At 41.8% G+C, this 13,801-nt stretch overlaps 1 protein-coding gene across 2 annotated transcripts; it reads right to left on the bottom strand.

The window, feature by feature from the left end:
- Positions 1-899: 899 nt before the first annotated feature.
- Positions 900-12,709, bottom strand: zdhhc8a (zinc finger DHHC-type palmitoyltransferase 8a). Of its 2 annotated transcripts, none has more exons than XM_034095621.1 (10): positions 12,402-12,709; positions 5,207-5,328; positions 4,961-5,118; positions 4,408-4,580; positions 4,187-4,289; positions 3,688-3,779; positions 3,470-3,599; positions 3,259-3,358; positions 2,704-2,816; positions 900-2,606 (listed from the first exon to the last, which is right to left on the bottom strand). In XM_034095621.1, the coding sequence occupies exons 1-10, from the start codon at positions 12,503-12,505 to the stop codon at positions 1,329-1,331; spliced, it is 2,373 nt and encodes a 790-aa protein (XP_033951512.1). In that variant the 5' UTR covers positions 12,506-12,709; the 3' UTR covers positions 900-1,328. The 2 variants fall into 2 exon arrangements, with proteins under 2 accessions (XP_033951512.1, XP_033951513.1); XM_034095622.1 differs by having other exon boundaries at positions 12,287-12,495.
- Positions 12,710-13,801: the final 1,092 nt, after the last annotated feature.

Genomic DNA, 13,801 nt, shown 5'->3' with positions numbered 1-13,801 from the left:
GCCGCAAAGACCCTGAATGACTCACGAGGCTGTCCTGAGAATGAAGGCCATTCAGAAGAGCAGACGTTTGAAGAAAAATGCAAAATGAGTCACTGGATTTCTCATCTGACCCTGCAAAAACATTAAACACACTTCCCATAGATGTCTTTTTCACTTGTAGATTACATGAAAAAAGGTTAAAGGAGATGTGTGCCTTGGGAAGTTTTTATATTCTTGATTTTCCTATTATTTTTTTAATGTGAACTACCTGTAGTGATAATAAAGTGCAGTGTGAAAGGGACTTTCTGAAATATAGGGCACACTATCAAGCCTCCCCGGGACTTTTCCATTAGTTGTAGTCCTTGACATGGACAACATGCTGTTTTTTGGCATTTTCCACACAATAGCATCATCTGCTGGAGCTCGCTGCCTAGCCAACGTCACACCTCCTTCTGAAACTGTTCACTAGAGGGTGCCAAACACAAATGCGATGCAGAAACAGGCATTGCAGATCCAGTGAATCAATCCACCACATTTAGATGTATTTTAAACTCCCCATTACATGTCTTCTTTGATTTCCATAAGCGCTTCGATCGCTGCTAAACAGATGTATGAACGGTCCCAGTTTATAATAGAAATGACTGTAAAGTGCATAGTTGCTATATTTCAGTGAAGCATATCATCTGTAATGAGAACAAATTATCTTGTGGATGTGGCGCACTAAAAAAAGTGTTGTAGTATAATATCTTTGTAGTAAGATTGATCACCAGCAGTAAAATGCATTTTTCCTTTTGCAACTTAGAGAAGCAGGTGCTTTAAAAATGTAAAACCTCATTCACAGTCATCCATTTTATTCTGCAGCGCTGTGCAGGTGGCTTCACTGGCAGCCATTCAGATAAGAAAATAGCGTGAAACAGAAATTAAAATTACAAAATAAGTTTATTCATATAAACAACTACAAAATTCTATTAAAATGGGTGTTTTTCAGCGGGAGACATATTGGATGATACGGTATTATATTGTTTCACAAAAGCAATATCAAAACACATACAAACAGATAATAAGTTAACCTGTATTCTTCACATAGCTCTTCTGGTTTCACTGAGTGTTTGTAGAGCTCACTCTGTTTGTAAGAGGAGGCACAACTATCCTGAGATTCACCGTTTTGCAGATTTGGAACTTGCATGACTGAATAATCCTAAATGTGTCCTCCACTGTGTATTCTCACACACCCTCCCACAGATGAAAGTCCCGTATGGCCTCTTATTTACAAAGTATTTCGGAGCTGTGAAGACTGAGACTAACACTGCATAGATGATTCATTCACACCATCAGAAACATGGGAGTATTTATTTCAGGGCTCCCAGAGTGACTGAGTCCTTCCCCTCGGAGGAGAATGGGAGCGAGGATCGTTTAGTGGAGGCGTACGAGGGGGTGGAGGAGGAGGGTAAACGGGGCAGAGTGGATGTAGAGGAGGGGAAGGGTTGAGTCTGTCTGTCCGCGGGGCCGTACGCCGGAGAGGAAGAGCGGCCCTTGCTCTGCAGGCTGCTGCTGCTGCTGCTCTGCAGGGGGGAGCTGGACGTTTTCGGGCCTCGAGTCAGAGACGACGTGGAGGAGCTGGAGAGAGGCGAGGTCCTCATGCCGTACCCCAGGATGCCTGTACTCATCAGGAACTCCCTGGAGCCGTAGGCCGGAGGAGTGGGGCCACGGGAGCCTGGGGGTCGGATGTTCTCCGGCGGGAGACTCCTCCTGCTGGGGATGTCATAGATCCCCACATCTGGGCCGTACAGGGCCTGGGTCCTGGCTTGGAGACGCAGCATCCTGTCCCTCTCATCCATCTCTCGTCTCTCCTGGATGGATGCCATGATGGTTTTTGAAAAGCTGTCGTAGCGTGCAGTGGAAGACTTCTGAGGCGCCAAACCCTGCGGACCCAGATCGCGGAGGCTGTCTCGGAGACTCTGAGAGGTCAGATCTCGCATCGCCAGACCTGGAGGGGCGACGTCTCGCGATGTTAAGCTCTGGGAGGCCAGGTCCCTCGGCATCATTCCTTGAAAATTGGGAGAAGGGTCTCTTTGGATGAAACCTTGGAAGGACGGCGAGGGCTCTCTTGAGGAGAGACCCTGCAGTGAGGGGGAGGAGTCTCGAGGCTGAGGGGACTGCCTGGTGACGCCCATGAACACGGGGCTGTAGTCGTGAGGAGAGGCCCGCTGCACCACAGTCCCGTCTGAGCCCAGGGTCATATAGTGAGGGTGATAGCCCACCGGAGGAGCCCCTCTCTGAGCCCGGAACTGAGGGTCTGCAGGGCTGATGATGATGTTATCGTAGGAGAGGCTGCTGCTGTGGTTGGCCAGCAGGTTGGAAGAGTTGATGATTCCCGGTGGGGGATTGGATCCCAAACCTTCACCGTGCATGGCAGGTAGGTGAGATTTGCTGCCGTGGCGATTGTTGTGTCTGAGGGTGAGGGAGCGGGAGTTGAGCGTCAGAGAGTTGAGCTGCATCGGGCTGGAGCTGCGGTTGGTCTGGACAGGAAGTCCGATCTGCTGACTTCCTCTCGCAGGGCTTTCTTTAGGCTCAGAGCGGGAGTCATGCCTGTTGGTGTTCCCTTGCTGCTCTGATGTCTTCAGCAACTAAAAACACAAAGACATAAATATCTGTTAGACAAGGATCAAACTACGATATATGGAAAAAAACACCCTACCACATTAATATCAGACTGAAAAGCACCTGCTCCGGAGGAATGGGTGACGATCCTCTGGATATAGCTTCCAGGACCGGCCGTAGCTGCGGCACAGTGGGAATTGATACAGGAATGATAGATTTGGTATGATGTCCCATTTCTAAAACAGAAAACACATTGTGATTAATTGGAGGATACAGAAGGTAGATATGTTTGTAATTTTCTCATTCAAATTCCAAAAAAGACCAAACTAATGTTGAGTTAGCTGGTATGATTAGTACCTAGTGATTATGTAAGTCATATATATATATTTTACAACTAAAATATTCATATTTAACAAATGGCTACTTCCTAAAACACTTTGGCACTGTAGTAGCAAAGATACTCAAATAGGAGGAACTGCAGTTAGTGTAAAAAATTGCCCACAATACGTATTTTGGCACCATGACCATCATCACCATGAATAGGATTTGAAATAAATATCACTAGACATATCCTTTAAATGACTCTGCAGGCTTATGAAATTAGATGTATACTATATATACTTGGTATCGTGTATAAATATGTGTTTAACAGAGTATATATGTGTCATCCAACAGTACCGTCCATAACAGTGAATTGGCTTTTCAGCAGGCCGTGGTCTGGTTTGGGGGGCAGCGGTGGAGGGGTCTTCACAGGCTCCACAGCTCCAGCTGACGTTCGCTGGCAGGAGAACAAAACACAGAGAAGCGTGAGGGATCTGATCTCTTGACAACTGGAGTTACAACCCTTAGACGTGGTGTGAGAACATATTTAACTTCGAATTTGTCATACTTTATTTTGGAGATCCTGGCTCTGTATCCCGTTGTCCCTGACCTTCACCGGCCTCTGCCTGTCAATCTCTGGTCTGAGGAACGGAGCCTGGACGTGAATCACTGCTTTCTTACAGGGCCTCGCTGTGTAGCTGGAGTCACATGACAAACGGGGCGTCAGACAGTGAGTTATAAAGCTTCCGGAAAAACGGAACATTGAGTAGAAGTAATGGATCTTACTTTGGAGTGATGGGGCTGCACACCAGATACTCCAGATTGTTACAACAACCTCGTGTGAAGGGATTTACTCCTCCTTGAAACTTCCCAGTGACCTGTGGCATCAGGAAGATAACAGTACACATGTATTCATTATATTTAGATAAATCATGTCAGGGATAATACTTTAGAATAACACAGCTGGTAAATCTAAGAATGGAACCATATGGGATTTTATCTTGGATCGCATTAAAAAAACATAATAAGTTGATCATGGTGAATTACTTTTATCTGGATAATCATGAATATAATCACATTATTTACTTAAAAAAGCTGATCCTGGTTTAAAAATATAGAAATCATCATGAAGGAAAGTGTAAAAAATATGTGTTATGTTATTTGACAAAATGTAAGGTAAAGTGATTTCAGTTTCAGCATATTTTAAGAATAATGAGGGGGAACATTTTTCTGGCCTGGTTAAGTGTTTCAGAACCTTATAAAGTTCACTTTAAATCAGACTGACCTGTTCATTGGTGGTTCGTCCTCTGGACACCAGGTACAGGTGGAATCCAGCGAGTCCCAGGACCGGGAGAATAAACAGCCCTGATATACTGATCACCACCAAACTGTACATGCTGTTAAGGAAAACTGCTTGATATAAGTCTCATTTAAGTTTGATATATTAACACAAATAATCTCACAGATAGATGCGCTCACACACATCTTGAGTGTGTATAAGGATACGTGACAGTGCAGTGCAGCTTCCATAACTCGTCCCGGTGGTGCAGGACGTATATGAGGCCGAAGGTGAAGACACAGATCATGTGAGCTGTTAGCGAAAACAGAAACAGGAAGAAGTAGCGGTAGTTTCTCCTCCCGATGCAGTTATTCACCCAGGGACAGTGGTGGTCAAAGTCCTGAGGGGACATTGTGGGAGAAAATTAAAAGACAGAAAAAAGAACACATACATAACACAGTAGAATCCGATGTGCTCTGTAAATACACTTTGTTTAATGCTGAACCCTTTTTCAAATTGCATTTCTGCAGAGACCACAAAAGGATTAACCTGATTAATGAGATCTCTCTCCCTCCATCACACTCTGTCCATCATTCACTCTGCAGAAATCCCCTTTATTGACTTTCCCCACACACACACACACACACACACTGCTACACTCACTCATAAGCGCCACTCTCCCCCAATCTGTCCATCCATGCCGTTATCACTCATTCTCTACGACTGATTTCCTTACTAAAAACGATGAATTCCCATTCTCTTCTCTCAGATTGAACTCACCTCCACACAGTGATCACAGACGCTGCAGTGGGAGCAGCGTGGGGGTCTGTAGAAATGACACGATGCGCACCATTTCATCCGCACCTGGACGCCCTTCACATCCACGTTTTTGTACAGCGGAGCGCGGAACTCATCATCCTTGTCCTCGTCCTCGTTTGCTGGAAATGTGAAATTGTTAAAATAACACCTCCACAAATTAAAAACACTGCATTTTACTGTGAGCATAACATCACTTTGATTACGAACCTATTGGAAGCACACCAGCATCCATAAAGGTTGCCATGGTGAAGTTGGCCAGCACAAAAAGGAAGAGGATGGCACAACATGGTGGCACAGCAGGGCAGATGTTCACAGCCAGCCACGGGCATCTGAGTATACAAGCACAACGGAGGGTCAATTCAAAGCAAAATGCACGTTGTAAATCAGAGCTTTTACAACGGTTTTTTAGCCTTGCAAGTATCCATCCTACAGAAGTTGAGGTTAAGACAAAGCAGGGCGATGACAAAGATTTTAAGGGATAATCTTCATCCAATTTATTCTGATGGGAGCAGAGGCTCACAAAAGTAATTGTTTACAGTGAAAGATAAGCATGCATTAGTGCCCACAACAAGGGATTAAATGCTGGGGTCTCTGCTGGCAAAGAGTCTCTGAACTCTGCAGTAAAGGCACGCAGCTAGCTGTGGTACACACTGAAGCAGGTCTGGATACTGCCACTGACATTTGGTTCCATTATCGGTTCATTATTTTGGCATATAATGTCCAAAAATAATAAAAGATGCATGTTGAACTTACTCATTCTTGATGTGAGGTTGCAAAAGGCTCGTTTTAGCTTATCAACTGTCCAACACTCAAATATATTTAATGAACAATGGTGTATAAAACAGCTTAAAGTGGACCTATCATGCTGTATTTGAATAATATATTGTAGGGCCATACCTATATAAAACATGTCTGTGAAGTTTTTTTTCAAAATACCAAACAGATCATGCATTTTAGCCATGCCTCATTTCGCTCTATTTGCTCTATTCCAGCCCTGTTTTTGCAAGGGCTGATTCTGTGGCAAATGAGCAGCAGCTGACCACGCCCCCCTGCAAAGGAGGGGGGCGAGGCACGAGCGTCATGTTACCATGCTGTTACCATGCTGTTACCATGCCACGCAACCTCTCATTCCCCTGATAGGTGGAGAGTTGCCCATATAGGCGGAGCTCCTCGTTCCTGACGTCAGAGCATTTTCAAATCTGTATCAGATCCGTTGCAGCCCCGTTTTTAGAGATTTGGGTATGGAGGAAAAGAGAGAGGGTTGTGTTTTCTGACACTTGGTGAGTTCCCTGACACACCGGGACACATATTCATGTATAAAAGACGTACAAAAGTGCATTTTGCATGATAGGTCCTCTTTAAGTATGTAAACCCTCACATTTGAGAAACTCGAACTATAAAACATCTGGATCTTTCCTTCCTACAATTTGCTGCTTTCTACAATTTTTTTACCACTGTTTACTGATTAATAAACTAACTAAAACTCATTTTAAAAAAGAAAAATCGAGTGTCCGAACCAGTTTAACATATTTCTTACTGGACTAAATTCTTAGAGAACCATCACTTTATTTCTCACCGACACACTGTGTGTGTTTTGTGTTATACTGAATGGGAGTATGATTATATCTCTGCTGTGTGAGATTAGAGGGAGGGGCAGTGTAATCAGGCTACAGTGAGGAAAAGATTCACTGGATTATATGAACAGTGTTTGATTGAACATCACATGTTAACCTACATATATACTGTGTGGGAATTCTTTAGTTGAATTAGTTAAAGTTATAGTTTTTGGTATGACATAGTTAGAGAAAAAAGGGCCTCGTAGGACTGTTGAATGGAAAATGTATAACAGGTGTCTAAATCCATTTTTAAATCTCTTTTCCAGATATATTCTCCACGGGAAAGAAAACCATATATATATACATTTGAGTGATTAAAACAAAAGGTCTTATGTTAAGTGAAAACGCTGACTAAATTAAGAGTCATCCGCCTCAATTATGCGCCTCATCCCAGTGCTGCTTCAATCCCCAAACCCCCCAGCTGGTTTAAGGCTGTGGGGGAGGGGTCCACCTTCCACCGAAAGAGGAACGCCTGCTGATGCCATGCCAGCTGCAAACCCAGTAATCCCTGGATTATGATCTCTGGATTACAGACCATTTCTGCTCGTCCAGCGCATTGTGGCTTCCTCACATCAGACATTAAACACAGATCCTGAGGTCTCCATATATCACACCACACCTTACTATATACTGGATATCATGACATAAATCAAATCGATTCACTAACGGTATACCCGGAGATGACTCCCTTATAGATTCTTAGGAAAGACTGGAGAAAGGACAAGATTTTGTTGTAGACTTCAACAAATGTAGAATAATGAAATTATGAGTATCTTAAAATATGTGACAAAAAGATTAAGGAGCATAACATAACACAGCCCCCCCGTAAAGCTGGTATTAAGGATATGCATCCAACTCATTCTCACTAAATATGATCTTGTCATAGCTGATCAGATCATTAATCTGTGTAACTCGAGCTGGTTAGTTATAACAGTTACTCAGAATGAAAAAAATGCTAATAAAAAAACAATCCTTCAATCATAAATTGTAACCCTGAGATTTTTAAATGCTATAGTATATTTGATGTTCTCTATTTTGTCTTCAGATTCACAGATTAATTATTTATTTTTTCCATTTCAAGGCCAAATTAGTGTATTATGACAAACACAGGCCTGTTCCCAATCAGTAATGGCGCTGCAGATGAAGGTGAACTGGGAGCATGGTAAGAGTTCATCCGTCTGATTTTCTTATGCAGCAGATTACAGCGTGGACAGCCTCCATCATCGCTCTGAGGCCATCTGGAACTCAGGAAGAAACAGTTCATTCCACTGCAGCGCGGCAAAGACAAGCCCCACCTAATGAAACAGCCTACACAGAGCTGTATTAAATCACACAGAACAGTAAGCTGCACTCGCAATCTGCACACTGCCCCCATCCCTGCAGTGGGTCAGTGGCACAGCAGACGCCAAACAATTGGTCAAGCAGCGAGCTCGCCACTGATGACAGCCAGAGCTCCCTTCCTCAAACGGGCCATTGTCACGGTTACATAAAGGACATCACTGCCATGTGATGTGTCAGATTTATAAACAGAAAGGACTGGGGGTGATGTCGTGGGTTCAATCTTTTTCATGGGATCAAGGACTTCCTTATTTCCTTATCCATGTTCTCACGGTGTATTATCAGATCGAGATAAAGTCAATTCAGGATTATGATTGTGTAAAAGTTCAAAAAAATCCTTTCAATGGACTTATTTTTCTGATGCAAGTAAAGTAATTTAAGCTTTATACACGACAGAGGATGAGGGATAGAAAGTCTATGTTTGTATATTCGATATATGGATTTTTTTATATTTTTTAAAGGAGACACAACACATTTATCTTCGCAAATGAAAAGTTGAAATCTTAAATCTTGTGTTTCTCACTTTCTCTTTATAAAAAAAAACTGGAATCGGCCACAATGGTCGCTAATGCATCCTTACAGTCAGAATGGTGGAGAGGTCACAAGAACAGTAGCTTATTCATCTTGTATCATGTCTTACTTTAGTGGATCATAACACTTTTTTTATTATTTTGGAGTCAAATGCATCTGGTGCATTTTGAGGGCAAAATAAAGAGAATAGATCTATGGAAACACCCATATGAAACATAACTGTATACAAATAATATGCTAATGTTCCCGTTCAACATGAGACCAAATGTTTCTATGGATGTCAGTTTCTAACCACAACACAAGCCAGAAAGTGGCCTGCAACAGACTGAGTAAGGCTTGTTTTCAGCAAAGCCTATTGCCTGAAATTCAAATTGGCTACGAAAGCAGTTGTTTATAACTATCAGCCGATTAAAGGAATGAAAAGTCAGCAGTCAAGGAAAGTATAAAATAGACAATAACAAATAAATGTGAATCAGTGCTACTACAAGAGGTCCATGAGTTGTACACAAAAAGTATTACGGTGACGGGCCCAGTAGTATACGAGTTTAGCTGCAGGCAGACAGATGCACACACACACACACACACACAACTAAATGCATGATCTCCCACCAGGCTTATTCCTGACGGAGATAATAAAAGCAGTCGTGCTCAATTCAATGAACTCAGTGGTTTATCAATGTAACCTGCAGCTCCCCTTCAACATGTCACATCCAGAGAACAACATTCCTGTCTGCAGCGTTTCAACGTGGACGTTTCAGCAGTGTAGTTATTCTAGTTTCTACATATTTCTGTATTCTAAACACATTTTCTGAGCGAGAGCAAAACACAACCTAATTAACAAGGGACATTTTTGTGGTCGTTCTGATGTCAGTGGTCTTTGTTGGGCGTAGGCGACCCAGAGTTTAACAATGCACAAAACCTTGAGCACTAACCCAAACAACAGTTCACGGTCAGAGGAACAAAAGCAGGAAATGATGATGAATTTTAGGAAAACAAAAGAGCCTTTTTAAAGGTTGTTTTGTAACTGTACCAAACCGGCAGTGGAAACAGAAATGGAATCGCATAGACCCACACACAGCATGAATATTGGATGATAAGATGAAAGGGCTACGACGTTATTTGACTGCAGGGTTTATGATTAAAATGATGGGTAAAAGGATGCATCGGGTGACAAAAAAAAGGACTCAAGGCTGGATGATTTTCATGTGTGTTCCCATGGTTCACAGCAACCGGGGGTAAAAACAAGGTGACGTTTTGACGGGTGACAAGCGGTGTCCCTTTGACTCAGTGTTACAGAGACGAGGTTGACAGAGCGTGGCACCTGTCCATCTTCTGGAGGAGAGGAGTCTGCAGCTGCGGACTGGGCACACTCACAGGATATCACACCGCTTATTGGTCAGATTATACGTGTACAAATGTTTTGGTCTGATGTTGAGTATTTTGGAAAAATATAAACGGGACAAACGAGACAAATTCAGGATGAGAACATTGTTATAGACTTTAGAGATGATGGGTGTGATAAAAATATTGTTATTTTCATACAACACATTCTATTACAAAGAAATTGACTGACTGACTCGAAACCAAATGTTGCCCAATTTTCCTAGAATTACAACAATATGACACCACTACTAAAAAAGAATGCAATGAAACCAAATGTGTATTTGATAAATATTTAACTTGAAATATTACCTTTTGTTTTTATCACTATATTCTGTTTTTGTACTCTTTATATGTACCTAACTACCTATGTGTGAAGTACATGTTTGTGTATAATGTTTGATGGACATGTACATTTTCTTGAATAAAGGAAAAATGACTCTCCCTTAAGGTCAATATATCACACTAAGAACGTGCACACACACTCACTATTTTAAGCCAGGAGCTCTATTTTAATTACTCTGTTAATTATAAAGATTTTCAGGTTATATGGTCAGTCGCGATAGATTGCAACCCTTGTCCCATAAGAAGCAGCAGATTCATCACTTGTTCTTTCAATCATTTGCAGTGTCCTGGTTTTGCTGGTTAAGCAGTCCAGTCCCAATTAAGAAGTCTCATCTCAATCCATCACGTCAGCAGGTCATTGATTTCTGTTTCTCTCGCTGAGAATGAGTGGGTTCATCCAGGTTTCTCCACCTTTTCTGGCCTGTGAGCCTGCCACCCGAAGGCGTCATGACCCAAGCAATTAGCTGCTGTGAATATCTGTGTATTAGAACATGGAGAGCGCTCCAAATGGATTAAGACAATTCCAAATCCCTTTAAGTAATTTCTAATATTACTAAAATATAATAAGATCAAGACAATAGTTAGATTTAACTTTGCAGTAGATTTGAGATTTCCGGAGAAATTTGAGCGAGTATGTGCTTGTTATTTTTAGTTTAGACAGACTAATTTTGTATCACAATGTCTCATGTTTATGGTTTTATCACAACATGATTTTATTAAAGATGATAAATGATCTTATGGAATTATTGCCCAGCCCTACCCTAAAGTAAAGAAAGTGTTTTATATACTTCTCAAATGATATGTTTAAAAACTAAACTCAATTTCTGTTCAATATTATTTTTTTTTCCAGCAGGATCTCCAGCAAACAAGGGTTTATAATCCTGACGTTATCTATAAAAAAAAGGTATATATAAAGAAAGGCAAAGGTAGATATGAGAACGATAATGGAGCTTTCTGAAAAAAAGATTAAAACTACTTGTATTTCATAGTGAAATTCCTTCCAAAGAGGGAAGAGTAAACATCTGCAGAGTGAATTCAATTACCCCCAGCCTCCATTTTTTCCAGATGGGGGATCACATGGCAATGAAAAGAGGATCCTAATCCCAATCTGGTGTCAGATTTCCAGTGGAAACGGTGCACTGCTGGAGAACATGGAGAAAGTAGGACAGATATGGCTACAGAGGTCAAAGGTCAGTTGACTAGTGCTGATGAGGTGGGAGCCTTCTCAGTAAGTCATATCATGTCAGAGGGGGTTTCATTTCCAAAGTAGGGTACTGTCAAATGTGACAGTGTTTGTTTTTTTAGCTTCTGAATGTACACAAGTAAAGGCTTTTTTAAATATTGAGAAATCTGACTAACCTATAGGCCTCATTTCAATTGGATTCGAGGGTATTATGGGATATTGTGTTTCATTGTTTTCAGCATGCCAGCGTTGGCTTTAGTGCAGCCTCCCACTAGTTCCTCACAAATAGGTCAGAAACAGGAGGCTAAAATTATCCATTTCACCACCTCATCACCATGTTGTATTGAAACTGAGATTTAAAGTCAGCTTTTCTGATCTTGACACGGTGTGTGTCAAGATCAGAAAAGCTGATTTTAAATCTTGCAAACATGGGTAATATACATATAGCTGAAAGAAATCAATACTCTCTGGTGTAGAGAGTATTGATTTCTTTCAGCTATATGTATATTACCCATGTGGGTCATATTGACACTTTGATACACGTTGATTGTGGGTAGCTTATCCCCTCAACTGTGCTTACTCCGAGTCCTCAGGGTGCACTGGGCAGGCACCCAGGATAGCCCACATTGAGAGCCAACAAGGTCAGATACCGTCTGCCAACAGGGTGAAGTCAGTGAGGAAGAAATGGTTGTTTTGAACATTTATAGTTAAATGGTTATTATGCTAGTTACTACAGCAGCTTTCTGGTTATTGAGAATTAACTAAATCACAAATAATGGGTCAAATACTGTTCAATATTCCGCTTTTAACCATGAAAAGAAGAGAATTACCAACATGTTATACTCAAAATCCACTTCCACATGCAAATAATGACATCGTTAAATGAAAGAGTACCTGATGCATGGTGGATGAACAGCGATGTGGTGTCAGGATGGATGGATGATTTTTTTTCTGTTGCGCAAACCAACAATGCATGTCTCCAACTTTTCATTTGTAGGGTCGCACTTACGTGAAGACGAAGAACAGGGAGGTGGAGCCGACCAGGAGGACGGCGGCCGTGCATACCGGGATGAAGGCGCTGGGCTTCAGGGAGTCTGCGCCGCTGGCGGGCATCCTGTCCTCTCCGGTCTCATCAGAGCCTCATACTACCGGGAAGACAGCGAACGCACCGCGCGAGGACCTGTTTGTGTGCCGCTTTCTCTCAGACTGAGCCCTTCGTCAACCTCAGGGAGCCGGAAAGCGAAAATCATAGTCGAAAAAGGAGTAAAAAAGAAAAAAATCCTGAAAGCCCGCAGCGGCACAGCTCACTCCCGCATGCCGTCCTGTCCGTCTGTCCCGCAGGCAGCAGCCGCGCAGATGCCGCCTCTGGTTTATCCAAAAGGTGGAGCTTTTACTCATGGATCACGTGGAGCACTACTACATAGCCAGAGCCCCGCTGTGAACTAATGATAGCTTTTTTCTTTTTTTATATAATTAATAGTCAGCCATGTCTTTTGGTTTTCATAGTAACAAGAAGTTATTAATAACATCCAACATTTAATATAAGAAAATATATTATATGATCTTTTTTTTTTTCGAGAGCACTAAATCACCACTTCTTGATTGTATCCGGTAAAAACTACCTTTAATGTTTAACTAATAGCTTTATTAATGGTAAGGCCCAATTGAGAGGATTATGCTAGTTGGACCAAATATGAATTTATCATTATTTTCAAATATGAATATTTTTTATACCATGATTGTAATTTAACATGTAGAATAGTAAACTACTAAACTTTATCAAAAGTATGTTTTTGATGTGCTTACAATTACAGAGAGGGGGCTTTAAAAAAAAGAGAGGAAAAAAAGGAACCCATGAGCATTCATTGATGGGTTATAATGACAACAAGTTCACCATAGTGACCTTAGTTGCTCCTGCATGACCTTTTATACAAAGAGACCAAACAAAAAAGAGAAAGTGCCAACGTACCGCAGAAACATGTTCAATGTAAAAGGGGGACGAGACATTGCATACACATTACACAGAGAGAAAATCAGGAATTTGTCTCACCACTGGGGTGTAAAACCATGCGGTGCTGCATAACGAACTAATAGGCTCTCCCGCTGTGCAGCTGGAAGTTAAGAAGTTATTTTTTCCACACATCAAAAAAAAATGAAGGTCCCACTTGCACGTGAAGTTCACTCAAAGTTCATTTTGTCATATGCAAAGAAGTAGAACTGAACTGCAGAGATGATAATAAGGGTGGAATTCTTCCTAACCTAACCTATAGTATAGAAACAACTGTTTGACACTACAGGGTTATTGATTGTGGTTCAGATAATACAATAGGGTAAGTCAGGGTAAACTCGTTGGGAGGGCGTGTCATGGTCTCAGTGGGACTATGATGACAGCTCATTGAGGGAAACCAA

Source organism: Pseudochaenichthys georgianus, chromosome 12 (assembly GCF_902827115.2).
Source record: "Pseudochaenichthys georgianus chromosome 12, fPseGeo1.2, whole genome shotgun sequence".
NCBI lineage: Eukaryota > Metazoa > Chordata > Actinopteri > Perciformes > Channichthyidae > Pseudochaenichthys > Pseudochaenichthys georgianus.
Note: the sequence above shows the minus strand (reverse complement) of the source record. Positions and strands in the feature narration are given on the sequence as shown.

Excerpts from the sequence above, each read along its gene's own strand:
- zdhhc8a (XM_034095621.1), bottom strand. The coding sequence starts at position 12,505 with ATGCCCGCCAGCGGCGCAGACTCCCTGAAGCCCAGCGCCTTCATCCCG. Across the intron at positions 5,119-5,206 it reads TGCTGGTGTGCTTCCAATAG|CAAACGAGGACGAGGACAAG; the intron begins GTTCGTAATCAA and ends TCACATTTCCAG. Across the intron at positions 2,817-3,258 it reads CCAATTCACTGTTATGGACG|AAATGGGACATCATACCAAA; the intron begins GTACTGTTGGAT and ends TTTCTGTTTTAG.